Source organism: Mobula birostris, chromosome 2 (genome assembly GCF_030028105.1).
Source record: "Mobula birostris isolate sMobBir1 chromosome 2, sMobBir1.hap1, whole genome shotgun sequence".
NCBI classification, from domain to species: domain Eukaryota; kingdom Metazoa; phylum Chordata; class Chondrichthyes; order Myliobatiformes; family Myliobatidae; genus Mobula; species Mobula birostris.
In genome coordinates this window covers 190,297,605-190,312,937 of record NC_092371.1, presented here as the reverse complement: position 1 = coordinate 190,312,937, position 15,333 = coordinate 190,297,605, and the positions used below count along the sequence as shown (strand labels likewise).

The following is a 15,333-nucleotide window of genomic DNA, read 5'->3' as shown; positions in this document are numbered from 1 at the left end:
CTGCACTGACAGTTATGAGACGACAGAATTCGGAGGAAGGGAGAGAGACAGCGGGAGGAAAGAGTGAAACAGTACAGAGAAGGCGATCACAGATGCTAGAAAAAGGTGTGTGAGTAACAGTGCACAGTGAGAGATGCTCAACTAACAAAGTTAATGTGAAAATAACGTGATAGTGACCTTAGTGGGGAAATCTGACAAATTTGATAGTGCTCATGAGGACTGGGAGTCGTATATCAAGAAGGTTGAACTGTATTGTAATGCGAACGATGTGAATGAGGTAAAGAAAGACTCCACACTTCTTATCCTAATGGGTGCTAGAGTGTACAGTCTCTTGTACAACTTACTAACTCCTGAAATGCCAGCAAGCAAAATGTTCAATGAAATTGTTGCAATTTTGCAAAATCACTCGAGCCCAAAACCGCTTGTAATAGCTGAGAGATTTAGATTTCACAAAGGGAACCAGTGAAAGGCTTAAACCATTTCTGAATATGCTGCAGAACTGCACAAACCTTCCCAGTACTGTGGCTTTTGAGATGGATTTTCTGATGCATTAAGGGACAGGCTTGTATGTGACATGCATCGTCAAACCATTCAAACGAGGCTACTGGCAGAAAGAGACCTAACCTTAGAACGGGCATTGACCATTGCAAGATTGTTAAGAGACTGCAGCAAAGGGTGTGGCAGAACTACAGAAAAAGAGTTTAGAATATGATACATGCAAAATGTCACTGAATGGTGCAAAAAGCCAAAAGTGTTATCAATGTGGCAAGTCCTCCCATGATACAAATAACTGTTGGTTCAAAGAAAAAGTGTACAGACAATGCCACTTAGAGTGTGCAAGTCAGACAAAAAGAACAACCAAAAGAGAAAAACCACACAGAGTAAAATGTTTCAAACACAAAACTAAACAAATGCATAAAATGATGAATGTAAAACTGAATCAGGCAACACAGAGTTCGACAAAGGCGAGCTGTCATGCTTAGAACTCTACAGCATTACTAAAACAGATCACAACAGAGGTGCCTGGTATAATGGAGCTGGATACAGGGTCAGCTTTGTCTATAACTTCAGAGGCTGACTGTAACAGACTGTTTTCTAAGCTACCATTAGACAAGCCCTCGGTGAGGCTAAAGTCCTACACAGGCAAGAAGGTGTCTTCCAAAGGCAAACTGAATGTGACATATGGAGGCCAAATGCAGCTGATAGAACTTTATGTATTGACAAGCGGAGGGCCATTACTTTTTGGATGTCAACAGTTGGGAAAAATCTAACTAGACAGCAACACAATCAAAACAGGCAACTGCAGCCTAAATTGTAGCACTAACCAGGGAAAATCACAGCTGCTTAATGCTAATGATAAGGCATTTAAGAAGGGTATTGGTAAACTCAAAGGCATGAAGGCCAGAATTGAACTGAATGAAGGAGCAACACCAAGATCCTATAACGTGCAATAGTGCCTTATGCATTACGTTCTAAAGTGGATGCTGCACTTCAGACATTGGAGGCATCTGGCAATCTTTCCAAAGGGAAGGCTGGAGCTGTTCATATATGCGGGGGAATTCAAAATGAGCATAAACCCTGTGCTGCATACTGTGCAGTATCTCCTGTCACAAATAGAAGACATTTTTGCATCTTTGGCAGGCAGGGAGAGGTTTTCAAAGATTGACTTGTCACAAGCCTATCTGCAAGTGGAGAGTGAGGAGTCAAGTCAAGTTCCTCATAATCAACACTCCACAAGGGACTGTTCCAGTATAATCATCTTGTCTTTGGCATCGCATCAGCCCCAGCAATTTGGCAAAGAGCAATGGGCCAAGTGCTCCAAGATGTCCCAAGAACACAACGTTACCTCGATAACATCATTGTGACTAGCAAGAATGATGAAGGGTACCTCCAGAACCTTGGTAAAGCGCTTACCAGGCTGAGTGGGATTGGTCTGCACGCAAAGAGAAAGAAGTGTGAGTTTTTCAAGAATGAAATCTCATACTGTGGACATGTCATTGACAAGCAGGGCTTACATAAGTCACAAGAGAAGATTGAAGCAGTGCTGCAGGCATCCAAATTGGAAAATCTGTCATAACTCAGACCGTACTTGGGCCTTGTAAACTACTACACAGATTTCTCCCAAATCTTGCTACAGTGCTGCACACATTGAATACACTGTTACAGACAGGAGCAAAGTGGGAATGGACAGAAAGATGAACTGCTCACCCATTATGACTCATCTCTGCCCATCAGATTGGCATGTGATGCGTCTACGGCATTGGTGCCATTTTGTCACACCTATGAAAGATGGATTTGAACGTCCGAATGCATTTTGCTTCAAGATCACTGATGAGGGACAGGTCCAAAGGCACTATCCTGAAAGAAACAGAATACCACCCAAAAGACTGAATCTTTAGTATAGCGAAGTTAGTTATGGACTTTTATTTAAAAAGAGAAAAGTCAAAAAACACTGTTATTGTGAAAGTATATTCATTTGAATATGATTTATTAAAGGGAAGTTGAATGTTTTGTACACATACAGTTTTATGTTACATGAATCTAAAGGGGAAGGAAGTGTAATGTATGGATCTATTTCTTTTCGTGCAATGACTCCACTTAGCACTAATTGTTGACTGATAACTTACCCATGCACATTGGTCTTTTGCTCTCTCTGCAAAGTGAATATACATGTTTATGTCCCCTCTGAGTGAGTGCTCTTATTTATTTGATATGTAGTTGTACAGATACAAAAAGAAGTCAGAGTAAAAAGTTGGGGGGAGGGGAAGAAGTACAAGGTGGTAGGTGATAGGTGAAACCAGGGGGGGGGGGGAGCAAAGTAAAGAGCTGGGAAGACAATTGGTGAAAGTGATATTGAGAGGCGAAAGAGATACAGGGCTGGAGAAAGAGGAATCTGATAGGAGAGGACAGAAGGCCATGGAGGAAAGGGAAGGGTATGGAGCACCAGGGGGAGGTGATGGGCAGGTAAGGAGATAAGCTGAGAGGGGGAAATGGGAAATGGTGGGGGTGATGGTCATTACTGGAAGTTCAAGAAATTGATGTTCATGCCATCAGGTTGGAGGCTACCCAGATGGAATATAAGGTGTTGCTCCTCCATCCTGAGTGTGGCCTCATCACAGCAATAGAGGAGGCCCAATGCCATTTCTTAGAACCAGTTACCTGTTCATTTGAGTCTATTCAGTACGATTTAGTAACTTAAGTAATGGGATTGAGTTGAACTTTATTACCTTTGGTATATGTGAAAAATAATTATATAGCCCTCTATTGTACAAAATCTATTTTCTAGATATTTATCAAAATCTAACCAGGATCCCTGTGACATACCACAGAATTTTTTAACTTGCAGATTTAATCCAGGCTTTCTATTTATAGGTTAAACTCATCTCATTAACTAAAAAAAATCTGCATTCTGAAAAGTATTTACATCTGATTTTAATTAATTCAGGAATGGCAACGCCAATGGTGTGTCCGATTTTTCTCCTGAGTTGCTTGAGGGTCAATATTGTGAGGGACCCTTTTCTGCCCCAAACATAAACTGCTTATTCCCCTCCATGGATCCTACCTGACTTGCTGAGCTCCTCCAGCATTTGTGTGTGCTGCTTAAGAATTTCCAGTGTCTGCAGAATCTCTTGTGTTTGTAAAATAGAATGTAGCTTGTGCTGATGTGGTAACATGAACTACTGATAAGGTTCCACACTAGAGAGATGGGATACAGCTGTAACTACACCAAGGTACAGACACGTGATGATTATGTTACAGCATGCCACTATTGTTGTGGCCAAAATTTAGATTTGCTGTGACACTGCAAGTGTTTTATTCAGCAATGGACACCTAGTTTTCCTGTTAATTACATCTTCTGTGCAGTGATGTAATCTGAAGAAACATCAGTCAAAACTTAGCTAATTAAGTCTCTGTATAACCATCTAGGTTGTATAAGGCTGACTTAATTTGTGTTTAGGTAATCAGCTTTACATGGTCTCCGTGTGCACACCAGTTTCAATAAATCTCATGTTGTTTGGACAACAACTCCATGCCACCTTTCTTGTTTGCAGTGACAGCAATGCCACTGAAGGACATCATAATGTTATCTCTATTGGGGATAGTTATTGCTTGGGACCACTGTAACTGCTTTATTTGTTGAGCTGTGAACCATTGTTGCAAACACGAGGAATTCTGCAGATGCGGGAAATTCAAGCAACACACATCAAAGTTGCTGGTGAACGCAGCAGGCCAGGCAGCATCTCTGGGAAGAGGTACAGTTGACGTTTCAGGCCAAGACCCTTCGTCAGGACTAACTGAAGGAAGAGCTAGTAAGAGATTTGAAAGTTGGAGGGGGAGGGGGAGATCCAAAATGATAGGAGAAGACAGGAGGGGGAGGGATAGAGCCAAGAGCTGGACAGGTGATTGACAAAAGGGATGTGAGAGGATCATGGGACAGGAGGCCCAGGGAGAAAGAAAAGAGGGAGGGGAGGAAAAAGCCCAGAGGATGGGCAAGGGGTATAGTGAGAGAGACAGAGGGAGAAAAAGGAGAGAGAGAGAAAGAATGTGTGTATATAAATAAATAACGGATGGGGTATGAGGGGGAGGTGGGGCATTAGCGGAAGTTAGAGAAATCGATGTTCATGCCGTCAGGTGCGGAAGTTAGAGAAGTCTAACTTCCATTGTTGCAATTATCTTTGGTGAAACAACTACGGCAGTTGCCCTAAGGAATTCTAGCAATAAGAGTTGGAATAATTGATCTCAGAGAAAGTTTCTGTCAGTTTGCTGATGATTGAGCGTAGATTAACTGGGCAATGATTAGCCAGAGTGGAATTGTCCTGCTTTTTGTGAACAGGACAACCTACCACTTTGGTGGGTGGGTGTGTATTTTTACTGTACTGATACAACTAGACCAGAGGTACAGCTAACTTTGGAGCTCTTCAGTATTACCCACTCTCAACTGTTTCTTAAATTGGCTGACGATTGGTATTTGCGATGGAGGAGATTTCTGCAATTTTATGCAAGGTATGATCAAGATACGGAGGAAAATGCTCTCTCTTCCCCGCTGTAGTGTGCACAATATCTACACTGGAATGCAACGACTGCTGAATCCATTCATTCATCCTCGTCACCACCCAGAGCTCGCTGTCATTTCAAAAGCTGACTTACATTGTAACTGTAACCTTCATGACGAAACCGTAGCACCGGAATTTCAGGTGGCATTGCGGATTCGTCTTTGTTCCGGGCAAATGTCAATCATGGTGACATGTCATCTCTCGCCTATGTCTCGCACATGCTCCATTAAGTGCAGACAAGTGCGAACCGATCAAGACCGGTTTGCGCTGGACTTGTCGCCTAGCAACGGATCTCAGTATAAAAAGGGCCGGCCGGGTGCAGCCTGCTTTATTCTCTCTCAGCGTGACGTGTGGCACGGGTGAAGAGGGAAACTTCCTTTTTTTTAAATTTTCTTCTTCGATGGACACAGTCTTCGTAAATGTTTTTTAAGGTATTTCTTCCCACTTTTTAATGTTTTTTTCATTTATCCGCATTTTTAATTTGTTAATGTAAATCTGTCAGCTGCCACGTGTTACCTCAAGCTGGGCGGAAAAAAAGTCTTTTTTTGGTATAATAATACGTTTCAAAAAATAAAATAATGACCGGGAATATCTTACTTAAAATTTCGAGTTATTCGAGAAGGGTTGATGAATTAGCCGCTGGGAGTTGGGGGGCTGCCTGCCGATCTCGGCCTGCTGTCGGCGGGCAGAACACTGAGGTATCGATTGCGCTCTATTTTTGAGAAAAGCGGCCTCGGCGGCGGTGGTTGGACGGGAAGTGCTGGTGTTGGGTGCTCCTATGGCCTACGTGGAGTCGCGGCTCAGCTTCGTGAGTCCGCCGGATGTGTCAGTCAAGCGGCGGCCCAGATGGTTGTGCATGGCGGGATACAGAGAGAGCCGGTCTGGCGGCTGGTTTGGGGGAGGGTGTGGTGTGGTGTGCGGTTCCGAACAGATTTCTCTGGGCCGATATTGCCGCATGCACTGGTGCAGTGTTGCTGCAGTAGCGCAGTGCTCAGACTTCTTGTGATTGTGGCACATACAAGTGCAGCTTTGAATTTGTATATGGGAGGCGTTAGTGCGCAAGGAAGGACGTGAACGTAGTCTGGATTTGAATTTACTTGGTGACCATCTTAAATATTTTGTATTTTCGTTTCAGAGCGAACAAGGCACAAAGGTATTCCACGGCTACCCAGAGAGCCCAGACCTTGCGTTGTTTCTTCGAGGATTTAATTCGGTTGGAAAGCCACCTTGGCGAGACAGCTGAGTGGTACTTCTAAATAGATTCCATCTCTTACTTGTCCATGTAAGTATAAGTGCTTGGCGGATGTACTTTGCGGAATGTTAAATTTTGTTAATTTGCTTAATTTAGCTCGTTTCTGATTTGATTTTAGTTTGTTGCATATTGTGAAATCCTGCTTTACTCCTACACATCTCACAATGAATGACTTCAGCAATGACGAATTTGACTTTGCCTTCCTTGAAGAAGGATTCAGTGCCAGAGATATTTTGGAAAGCAAGATAAATGAAGTTTCACAGTCTGTAAGTATTACGATTACCACTCGTTCATGATATTTTGTTACCTATTTAGGTTTTCTGTGAATGCCAGAACTATTCTCATGGTTTGATATCATAACCATTTTTTTCTCTCTCAATTTGATGTTCCTTTGATTTTTGACTAGTATAATAATGTGACCGTGTATCTTTAATCTTTCTAGGATGACAAAGATGCTTTTTATGTTGCGGACTTGGGTGACATTGTTAAGAAGCATGTACGATGGCACAGAGTTCTTCCACGTGTGACTCCATTTTACGCTGTCAAATGCAATGATGATAAGGCTGTTGTTAAAACTCTTGCCACTTTAGGTGCTGGATTTGATTGTGCTAGTAAGGTATGCAAATACTCCTAATCTGTATAATTCCAGTTTAGTTGCTGCCTTGATTATGTTCATTTCATTAAAATATGAACTGTACTTTACAGATGGAAATTCAATTGATACAGAGCCTTGGTGTTCCAGTTGAGAAAATAATCTATGCTAATCCATGCAAACAATTGTCTCAGATCAAATATGCTGCCACACATGGAGTACAAAAGATGACATTTGACAGTGAAGTAGAACTGATGAAAGTAGCAAGATGTCATCCAAGTGCAAAGTAGGTTAATTATGCACGTACTTCATAAATCTTATTTGGTTCACATTTCTAGGTAAATAGGTGAAAAACTGATGGATTTAAATGCTTCAATAATTTTTAACAATCTTATTTGTGAATTTTGGAAATACTGAAGTGAATGATTGAAATATGACAAAGATGAATAGTGTGAATGAGGTTTACTTTAAAAATGGAATATTGTGCAGACACAGCTGAAATTACTGTTAAATTGGCATGGGTAGGAGAGATGTGTAAAAACTTGCATTTTTAAAATCCAAATATAAAACCTTGTAAACGTTCCAATAACTATTGTTTATGCTAAATATTACTACTTGCTGTACCACTCATCCCATGTCCAAAGTTTGATCTTGGAGGAATTATTGAGGAGACATAACTTCGTGGAATTTTGTAGAATGACAAATATTGTTGAACATATAAGTGATAATCTTTGCGTTAGAATTCAGTTTATTACCTGAAAACCACTTGACTTCAAATGAGTGAATTAAATGTTATGGGAATACTGCATAAAGACATTTTTGTTGAAGAAATAAAATGCTTATTTTTAAATTAAGCTCACTGAGCAAGTTCAATTTCAGGTTTTCTTTGATTGTCCCTTGCTGAGTATTGAATGTTCCTTTAGTCTGTTACATTGGCATTTTTATCAGCAATGACAAAGTCCTGACATAAAATTTATTTGCCTCCTCCTCCTCTCTTAGGCTAGTTCTGCGCATTGCCACTGACGATTCCAAGGCTATCTGCCGCTTGAGTGTGAAGTTTGGAGCAACACTTAAAACGAGTAGACTGCTCCTTGAACGTGCCAAAGAACTGAATATTGATGTTATTGGAGTAAGGTAAATTGGATCTTGTATTGCACTGGTTGGTAAAATTTACATTGCATGGATGCAGCACTTCTAGAATTGCAAATTTTAATATCTTGTAAGTATGTGGCCCAATGAATGTGGAATTTTTTTTGACAGTGAAACCTTTAATCTGGCCAAATAACAGTAGGTGCATTTAGTACAGTGTATGTTTAGCATCTGAAGACATTTTACACCTAGAGTATGCAGTTAAACTTTTAAAGTAATAAACCAGGTAACTTTATTCCATTATTGTGTTGGGTTTAAAAATGCATCATATCACATTGTTGTAATCTATTGCCTTTGTTAGGTACTGACTTGCATGGACTATTTTTTTTCTCTCCCCTGTGAAAGCTTTCATGTGGGAAGTGGCTGTACAGACGCACAAACATACGCCCAGGCTATTGTGGATGCTCGCTTTGTTTTTGATATGGGGGTAGGTATCTTAATTACACCAGTTTATGATGTCTTCATTGTACTGGAATTGAGTGTTTGATCATTTCCATTTGATACAAATTGTAACTTGGTTTGTATGCTTGCTATTTGAGTTTATTATCATTTTTCTAGGTAGACTTTGGTTTCAAGATGTACTTGCTTGATATTGGTGGTGGATTTCCTGGTTCAGAGGACACAAAGCTCAAATTTGAAGAGGTGAGATGTGTATCAATTTGGTTTCAAAGTGAATGTGCTTAAAGTAGGAGGTAACTAATTGTAATTCTGTTTTAGATTGGAGCTGTTGTGAATTCTGCACTGGATAAATATTTTCCAACTGACTGTGGAGTAAACATCATTGCTGAGCCTGGACGTTTTTATGTAGCATCTGCCTACACGCTTTGTGCAAACATCATTGCCAAAAAGGTGGTCTCCACAGAACAAAACAGCTGTGATGGTAGGTACATGCACCTTGATGAGAAAAAAGGTTTTCAAGTCTGGCAGGCAAACAAGCGAGTGAGCATCACAGGAATTTAAAGCTTAATTGAAACTTTTTTTAATGTGTTGTATATAATTAGTAAAGTAGATGAAATTAATGCTTAACATGGAAATCTAGAATATTGTTTGAAAGAATGGTGAGGGAGTGTTGGAATGGGAACGGCAAATTCAATTTCATTGATTCTCTTTTAAGAGAAGACCTGGCAAAGTAGATTGGGAGCACATACATGCAGGTTAAATCCACATTTGTCACTTTTTTTTTTGAATCCTTTCCACTACAGAAGTGTTCCAGACCAACAAGCTCTAGAGAATAAAAGCTAGGAGTAACAACTGTAAGGAACCCTAGATTGGTAGATGTTGAAGGTTGGATGAAGAGGAAGAAAAGAAATCTTACAAGTATATGGAGCTTAATGATGAGGAAGGCCTGTCAAGGGAGGTGCTTAAAATAGAGATTTGGAAATCAAAGAGTTACAAAGAATTGATTTGACTTTATTTCTTGCATCCTTCACATACATGAGGAGTAAAAAATTCTTATGTCGTTGTCTAAATGTGCAATCATAGTAATTTATAATAAATGGAACAGTCAGTGTAATATAGAGTACACTCAAATCAGCGTGAGTTCATCAGTCTGATGGCCTGGTGGAAGAAGCTGTCCTGGAGCCTGTTGGTCCCAGATGGTGGCAGCTAGAATAGATTGTGGTTGAGGTGACTCGGATCCCCAATGATCCTATGGGCCCTTTTTTCACACCTTGTAAATGTCCTGAATCATGGGACGTTCACAACTACAGATGCGCTGGGCTGTCCGTGCCACTCTGCAGAATCCTGCAGTTGAGGGAAGTACAGTTCCCATACCAGGCAGTGATGCAGCCAGTCAGGATGCTCTCAATTGTGCCCCTGTAGAAAGTTCTTAAGATTTGGGTGCCCACCTCAACCGTCTGAGGTGAAAGAGGTGCTGTTGTGCCTTTTTCACCTCCCAGCTGGTGTGTACGGACCACCTGTGGTCCTCAATGATGTAGATGCCAAGGAACTTGAAGCTGTTCTTCTCTCAACCCCAGATCCATTGATGTCAATAGGGGTTAGCCTGTCTCTATTCTTCCTGTAATCCACAACCACCTCCTTTATTATTGTGACATTGAGGGAGAGATTGTTTTCTTGACATCACTGTGCCAGAGAGATGACTACTTCCCTGTAGGCCACCTTATTATTGAGGTGAGACCAATCAATGTGAAATCACTAGGAGACAGTTTAAAACATTGAGTGTGTTATGTAAATCTGAAGTGTATTAAGGACACAAGAGCATCTAGGGCTGTTTAGGGACAGTTTTCCTGTTGGAGTGGATTGGGGTATATAAGATTAATGAATGTATTTAGGGTGGATTGCAAGAAACCTTTTCCTGATGTACAAGATGGATAAAACTAGAGGATATGCCCTTTATGGGGGTGGGGGGGTGGGTGTTGTTGAAGAGGTTCAGAGGGATATGTGAAGAGTGTATCCAGCACCTGAAATTCATTTAGAGTAGGGGTTCCAAATTTTTTTTTATGCTGTGGACCCCTATTATTAACTGAGGGGTCCATGGACCCCAGATTGGGAACCCCAATTTAGAGGGTTGTTGAAGCTGGGTCTCTGACTCTTAAGAAGTATCTAGATAACAGACTGACTGACTTGTGAGTAACATATACTTTATCTTGTTTAAGGTGAAGATGAGGGTGAAAGTGACAGAACCATTATGTACTACATAAATGACGGGGTCTATGGATCATTCAACTGCATACTGTATGATCATGCTCATGTGGAGCCACTTCTCCTCAGGGTGAGGTTTTAATAAGCTGCTAATGCTTATTTCAAATATCAGTTGTCTGGAATTGTATATCTTTAGTTTTGTAAATTTATGACAGATCATTTAGTCTCTTGCCTCTGTTTTTTTGGGGGGGGGGGGAAGATGGTGGTGAAGAGAATAGTGGTCTCCTTGTTCTATTAACTCCTGCTAAGAGATATATATCTTTCCAATTTATTTTGTCTAGGCCTTGTAATTTCTTTAAGACTGTTGCTTCTGCACTTTTTTTTTAAAAAAGTCCTCAAACACTTACAAATTCTGGATTCTTGATTGGTCAGGGAGACCAATATATAGGGAGAAGGCAGGTGATTGGAGCTGGGAGGAAAATTGGATCAGCCATGATAAAATGGCGGAGCAGACTCGATGGGCCGAAAGGATTAATTCTGCTCCAGTATCTTATGGTCTTAAAAATGACCAGTATTATTTAAAAATTGTATCTCTTGTAGTGAGCTGACCACAAGGTCATTTCATTTGGCTCCTTTCACACAAAATCTAGTTTGGCAGTTTCCATATCCAAACTCTTCATCAGTTTGTTTCTACCCTTTCTCTCTGTCCCAAATTAATAACTCAAGTAATTCCTTTACTAATTTATTTAAATGTATTTCTTAGTTTTTGACCTGGGAATTGGGGAGATAACTCCTTTCACCTTGATTTAGATCTTCACTTTTTTTTGCTTTAATGGCTAGATGGCCAGTGTTGTTAATTTCACTTGGCTAACATCCTTAAATACTGCAGGGTGTGAGATTCCTGGAAACACTGTTCAGGTAATGACCCAAGCTCTGACTGTACCTAACTATATTTGAAACATTTGAGCAACTTTGAAGAAAAATACACTTGTTCACATTTAATGTAATGTGTGGTCCCTGTAAATACTTACCCCTGGGACTTCTGCACTATTCAGTATCCCACATTGTGTATTGCCAGGTCCTTGTATTTCCATTCAAATATGTAACTTCATCTTGGAGTTCAATTTGCTTGCCTTCCCCCCTCCCCTTTTTTTTAAACTTCGATTTGACTTGAAACTGAGATTGTTACCACCCTTTAATTGTAATGGCAATTTTTGGGATTGTTTGCAAACTACTTTAAATCCTGTATTCATCTAAAGTATTGACCTTTGACTAGGATCATCTAGATGTCTTCCTCTAGGCTCCTGGAAGCCATTACTGGGGATATGAGGGGGCATTTTTTAAAAAATTTGCCACCCCCCACCCAGAGGGTTATTGCAGTCTGGGTAGGAAAGATGGTGGAGGCAGCAAGTCCCAACATTAAGGTATTTGGGTGTACACTTGAATTGCCATGCCGTGTAAGACTGCAGGCAGAATTGGTAAATATATAGAAAACCTACAGCACAATCTACAGGCCCTTCGGCCCACAAAGTTGTGCCGAACATGTCCCTACCTTAGAAATTACTAGGCTTACCCATTGCTCTCTATTTTTCTAAGCTCCATGTACCTATCCAACAGTCTCTTAAAAGATCTTATGATACACACAAAAGATATAATGCATATAGATGGGTAACGATCATCAGCGTGGTCTGATGGGCCAAAGAACTCCATTGCATTTGGTCTTCCATCAAATATTCTTTATCTCATGAATGATGTTAGGATCTAAATTTCCCTTTGTCAGTTTTGCTTTTTAATCAGTCTTGTAGAACTTTGTGGAGACACAGATAATGTAGACGCTGGAATCTGGAGCAACAAACAATCTGCTAGAGGAGCTTGGCACTGATGGCTTTGACTTGAAACATTAATTCCTCTTCACCCCCAGCTGTTGTTCCAACAGATTGATTGTTTGTTTATTTGTTGCTTACTTAACATTGAAACTTTGTCAAATGCTTTGTGAAATTGTATGTAGACTGTATCAAATACACTTGGCCTTGCCAATGCCTCAGTTCAGTCATTAGACACAACACTTTTGTAACACATTCATTCTAGCTGGCTAAGTAACTTATTTTATCTAGCTAGCTTCTAAGTAATCAATGTCCCTTTTTAAAGTGGCACATTAACAGTCTCTGGTAGCATTCACTTAGAAATATAAATTCATTTAAATTGATTCATTTAGAGCAATTATTTAGAACTATACCCATGTTATTTTGATCATCTTGGCTGCTTATTTGTAATTTGGTGTATTTTTTCTTACAATCCTTCTGGAAAATTTAAATATACAAAGTAACTTTTCATTTGCAATCTATCTTCTAAATTTCAATTTCATACCTAAATGGCCTTTCTTCATTCCAGAAACAAAAATCTGATGAGAGGCTGTACTCCACTAGTATTTGGGGTCCAACTTGTGATGGTCTTGATCGTATTGTTGAACGTTGTAATATGCCAGAGTTGCAAGTTGGTGACTGGATGGTGTATGAGAATATGGGAGCTTACACAGTTGCTGCTGCTTCAACATTCAATGGATTTCAAAGGCCCCAAGTCTTCTATGTTATGTCAAGGCCAGCCTGGTACAGTATTTGAGTTTTGAAACTTCAGTTGATCAGTTTAAGTGCAAAGATTGATATTCATTATCTGTTGTTGTAATCACCTTTATAATTCACTGCTTCCTTCAAATGGCAGTCCTAAACAAAAAAAAAAGTCTCTTCGAGTCAGGTTTAATATCATTGGCATGGTGTGAAATTTGTTTTGCTGTAGTAGTACAATGCAATACAAAAGGCCATGACTGTCAATATTTTTACTGTAAAAACAGCCAAAAACAGTGAGGTGGTGTTCATGTGTTGGTTCATTGTCTGTTAAGGAATGTGATGGAGGAGGGCAAGAACCTGTTCCTGAAGCCAAGTATGTATGTGTCTTCAGGCTCCTGTACCACCTCTTTGGTAGCAATCAAAGTGAACATGTACTAGATGGGTCCTTAATAATGGATGTCACATTTGAGGCATTGATTTTTGAAAGTGCCATGTATGTTGGAGAGACTTCTGCCCATGATCGAGCCGATAATTTTTCTGCTCCTGTGCAGTGGTCCTCTATTCCAGACAGTGAAGCAACCAGTTAAATAATCTGGACACAACATCTGTAGAAATTTCGTGGTCTTTGGTGACATGCCTAATCTAAAACTGTAATTGTGCTTTAATTGTAATTGCATCAATATGTTGGGTCCAGGATGGATCTTCAGAGATATTGACAGCAAGTGTTAGAATCCAGTTGCACCCTCAAGCCAAGTGCATCCTCCATATATGAAATTGCTTTTGTTTTCAGTGAATTGTTGAATATACTTTGGTCTAATCTGCCTTTCTTTTATAGGCAATTAATGCAGCAGATTGAGGAGAATGGTTTTCCCAATCAAGCTGAGGATCATGCTGCTAATACTATAATGGCATCCTGTGCCTGGGAAAGTGGTTTGGAGCTGATTTGTTCCTGTTCTACATCAGCAAGAATTAATGTCTGAACTATTGATATAAGAGTTACTCAGGCCATTGGCAACTGTACAAGGGTGGGGTAAAATATTAAATGACTGGCTTTTGGGTCAGTTACTGAAGCAAAAGTTGTTTGTTTGAATTTTGAAGTATTCATTGGTTTCCGTATGCAACAAAATGGTTGACTAAGAGATGGGATCACATTCTAAAGTGTTCCTATGGAAACTTGTTTATACTTTTATAACTTTGTATTTTTATTTGAACTTTAAATAAAAGAATTTATTAGGATTTGAGATATTTGTGGTGAGTTGATTACATACTGGTTTTGTAGACATTTTATAAGCACACTTGTGGGTAAAATTAGTCAAAGGTGTAAGTGAACAGACCTGATTAGTAATTTTTGTAATCTGTATTAATTTAAATTACAAAAGATAACCCTTGGATGTAGATGTTAAAGTATTTCTTTTTTGGACTGGCTTTGCCGAACGAATTATGTCTGTAGCAGTGCTCTCCCAGAACAGTTCTCTTGTTTCACCAACTAATCCTCTTCGGTCTTGCAAATTTCTTTTGACATATTTACCCAATACTCTTGAGGCCACAATGTATTTTAAATTATTTTTGTAGCTCTTTATTCTGTCCTAACTCTTAACTGTGGTTTTCAATTTCCTCCAGTATTGGCTAAGAAAACTATTTGCCTTTGCCAGTAAGTGCCCCAAACTGTTGATAGAGCAGATAAAATGACCAAAATGGTCATTCTGGTCTTGAAACCATATCAATGAAGCACATTCTATTCATACAATATTTATACTAGTCTTTGAATGTGTGAAGTTGCATCTACAAATTTAAAAATAAATACGCCTGTACAAGGAGTGACTATTAACTATTCTTGATGGATCACAATTGCTGTGAAAAATCTGAGTATCTAATGGCATAACAAATTCAACAATACTGTGCTCAGTTCTGGTCGCCTCACTATAGGAAGGATGTGGAAACCGAAGAAAGGGTGCCAGGAGATTTTACAAGGATTTTGCCTGGATTGGGGAGCATGCCTTGTAAGAATAGGTTGAGTGAACTCAGCTTTCTTTTCCTTGGAGTGACAGAGGATGAGTGGTAACCCAATAGAGGTGTATAAGATGATGAGAGGCATTGATCATGTTTATAAGAGGCTTTTTC

The 15,333-nt window shown here is 39.8% G+C and overlaps 2 protein-coding genes across 5 annotated transcripts in view; one reads left to right on the top strand and one right to left on the bottom strand.

Moving 5' to 3' along the window:
* Positions 1-15,333, bottom strand: part of LOC140193981 (hippocalcin-like protein 1) — an 82,538-nt gene that overhangs the window by 51,526 nt on the left and 15,679 nt on the right. The window contains exon 1 of one of the 4 annotated variants that reach the window (XR_011885008.1): positions 5,149-5,265. The exons of the other annotated variants lie outside the window; for them this stretch is intronic. The gene's annotated coding sequence lies outside the window, so the exon portion shown is untranslated. Of the gene's footprint in view, positions 1-5,148; positions 5,266-15,333 lie in introns of those variants that run through there. 4 annotated transcript variants of the gene reach the window in all.
* On the top strand, positions 5,377-14,453 carry odc1 (ornithine decarboxylase 1). Its single transcript, XM_072251228.1, has 12 exons — positions 5,377-5,485; positions 6,190-6,336; positions 6,425-6,572; positions 6,749-6,922; positions 7,012-7,184; positions 7,898-8,032; positions 8,393-8,478; positions 8,610-8,689; positions 8,765-8,927; positions 10,663-10,778; positions 13,040-13,254; positions 14,048-14,453. Exons 3-12 carry the CDS (start codon positions 6,471-6,473, stop codon positions 14,190-14,192), a joined length of 1,389 nt encoding a protein of 462 aa, XP_072107329.1. The 5' UTR covers positions 5,377-5,485; positions 6,190-6,336; positions 6,425-6,470; the 3' UTR covers positions 14,193-14,453.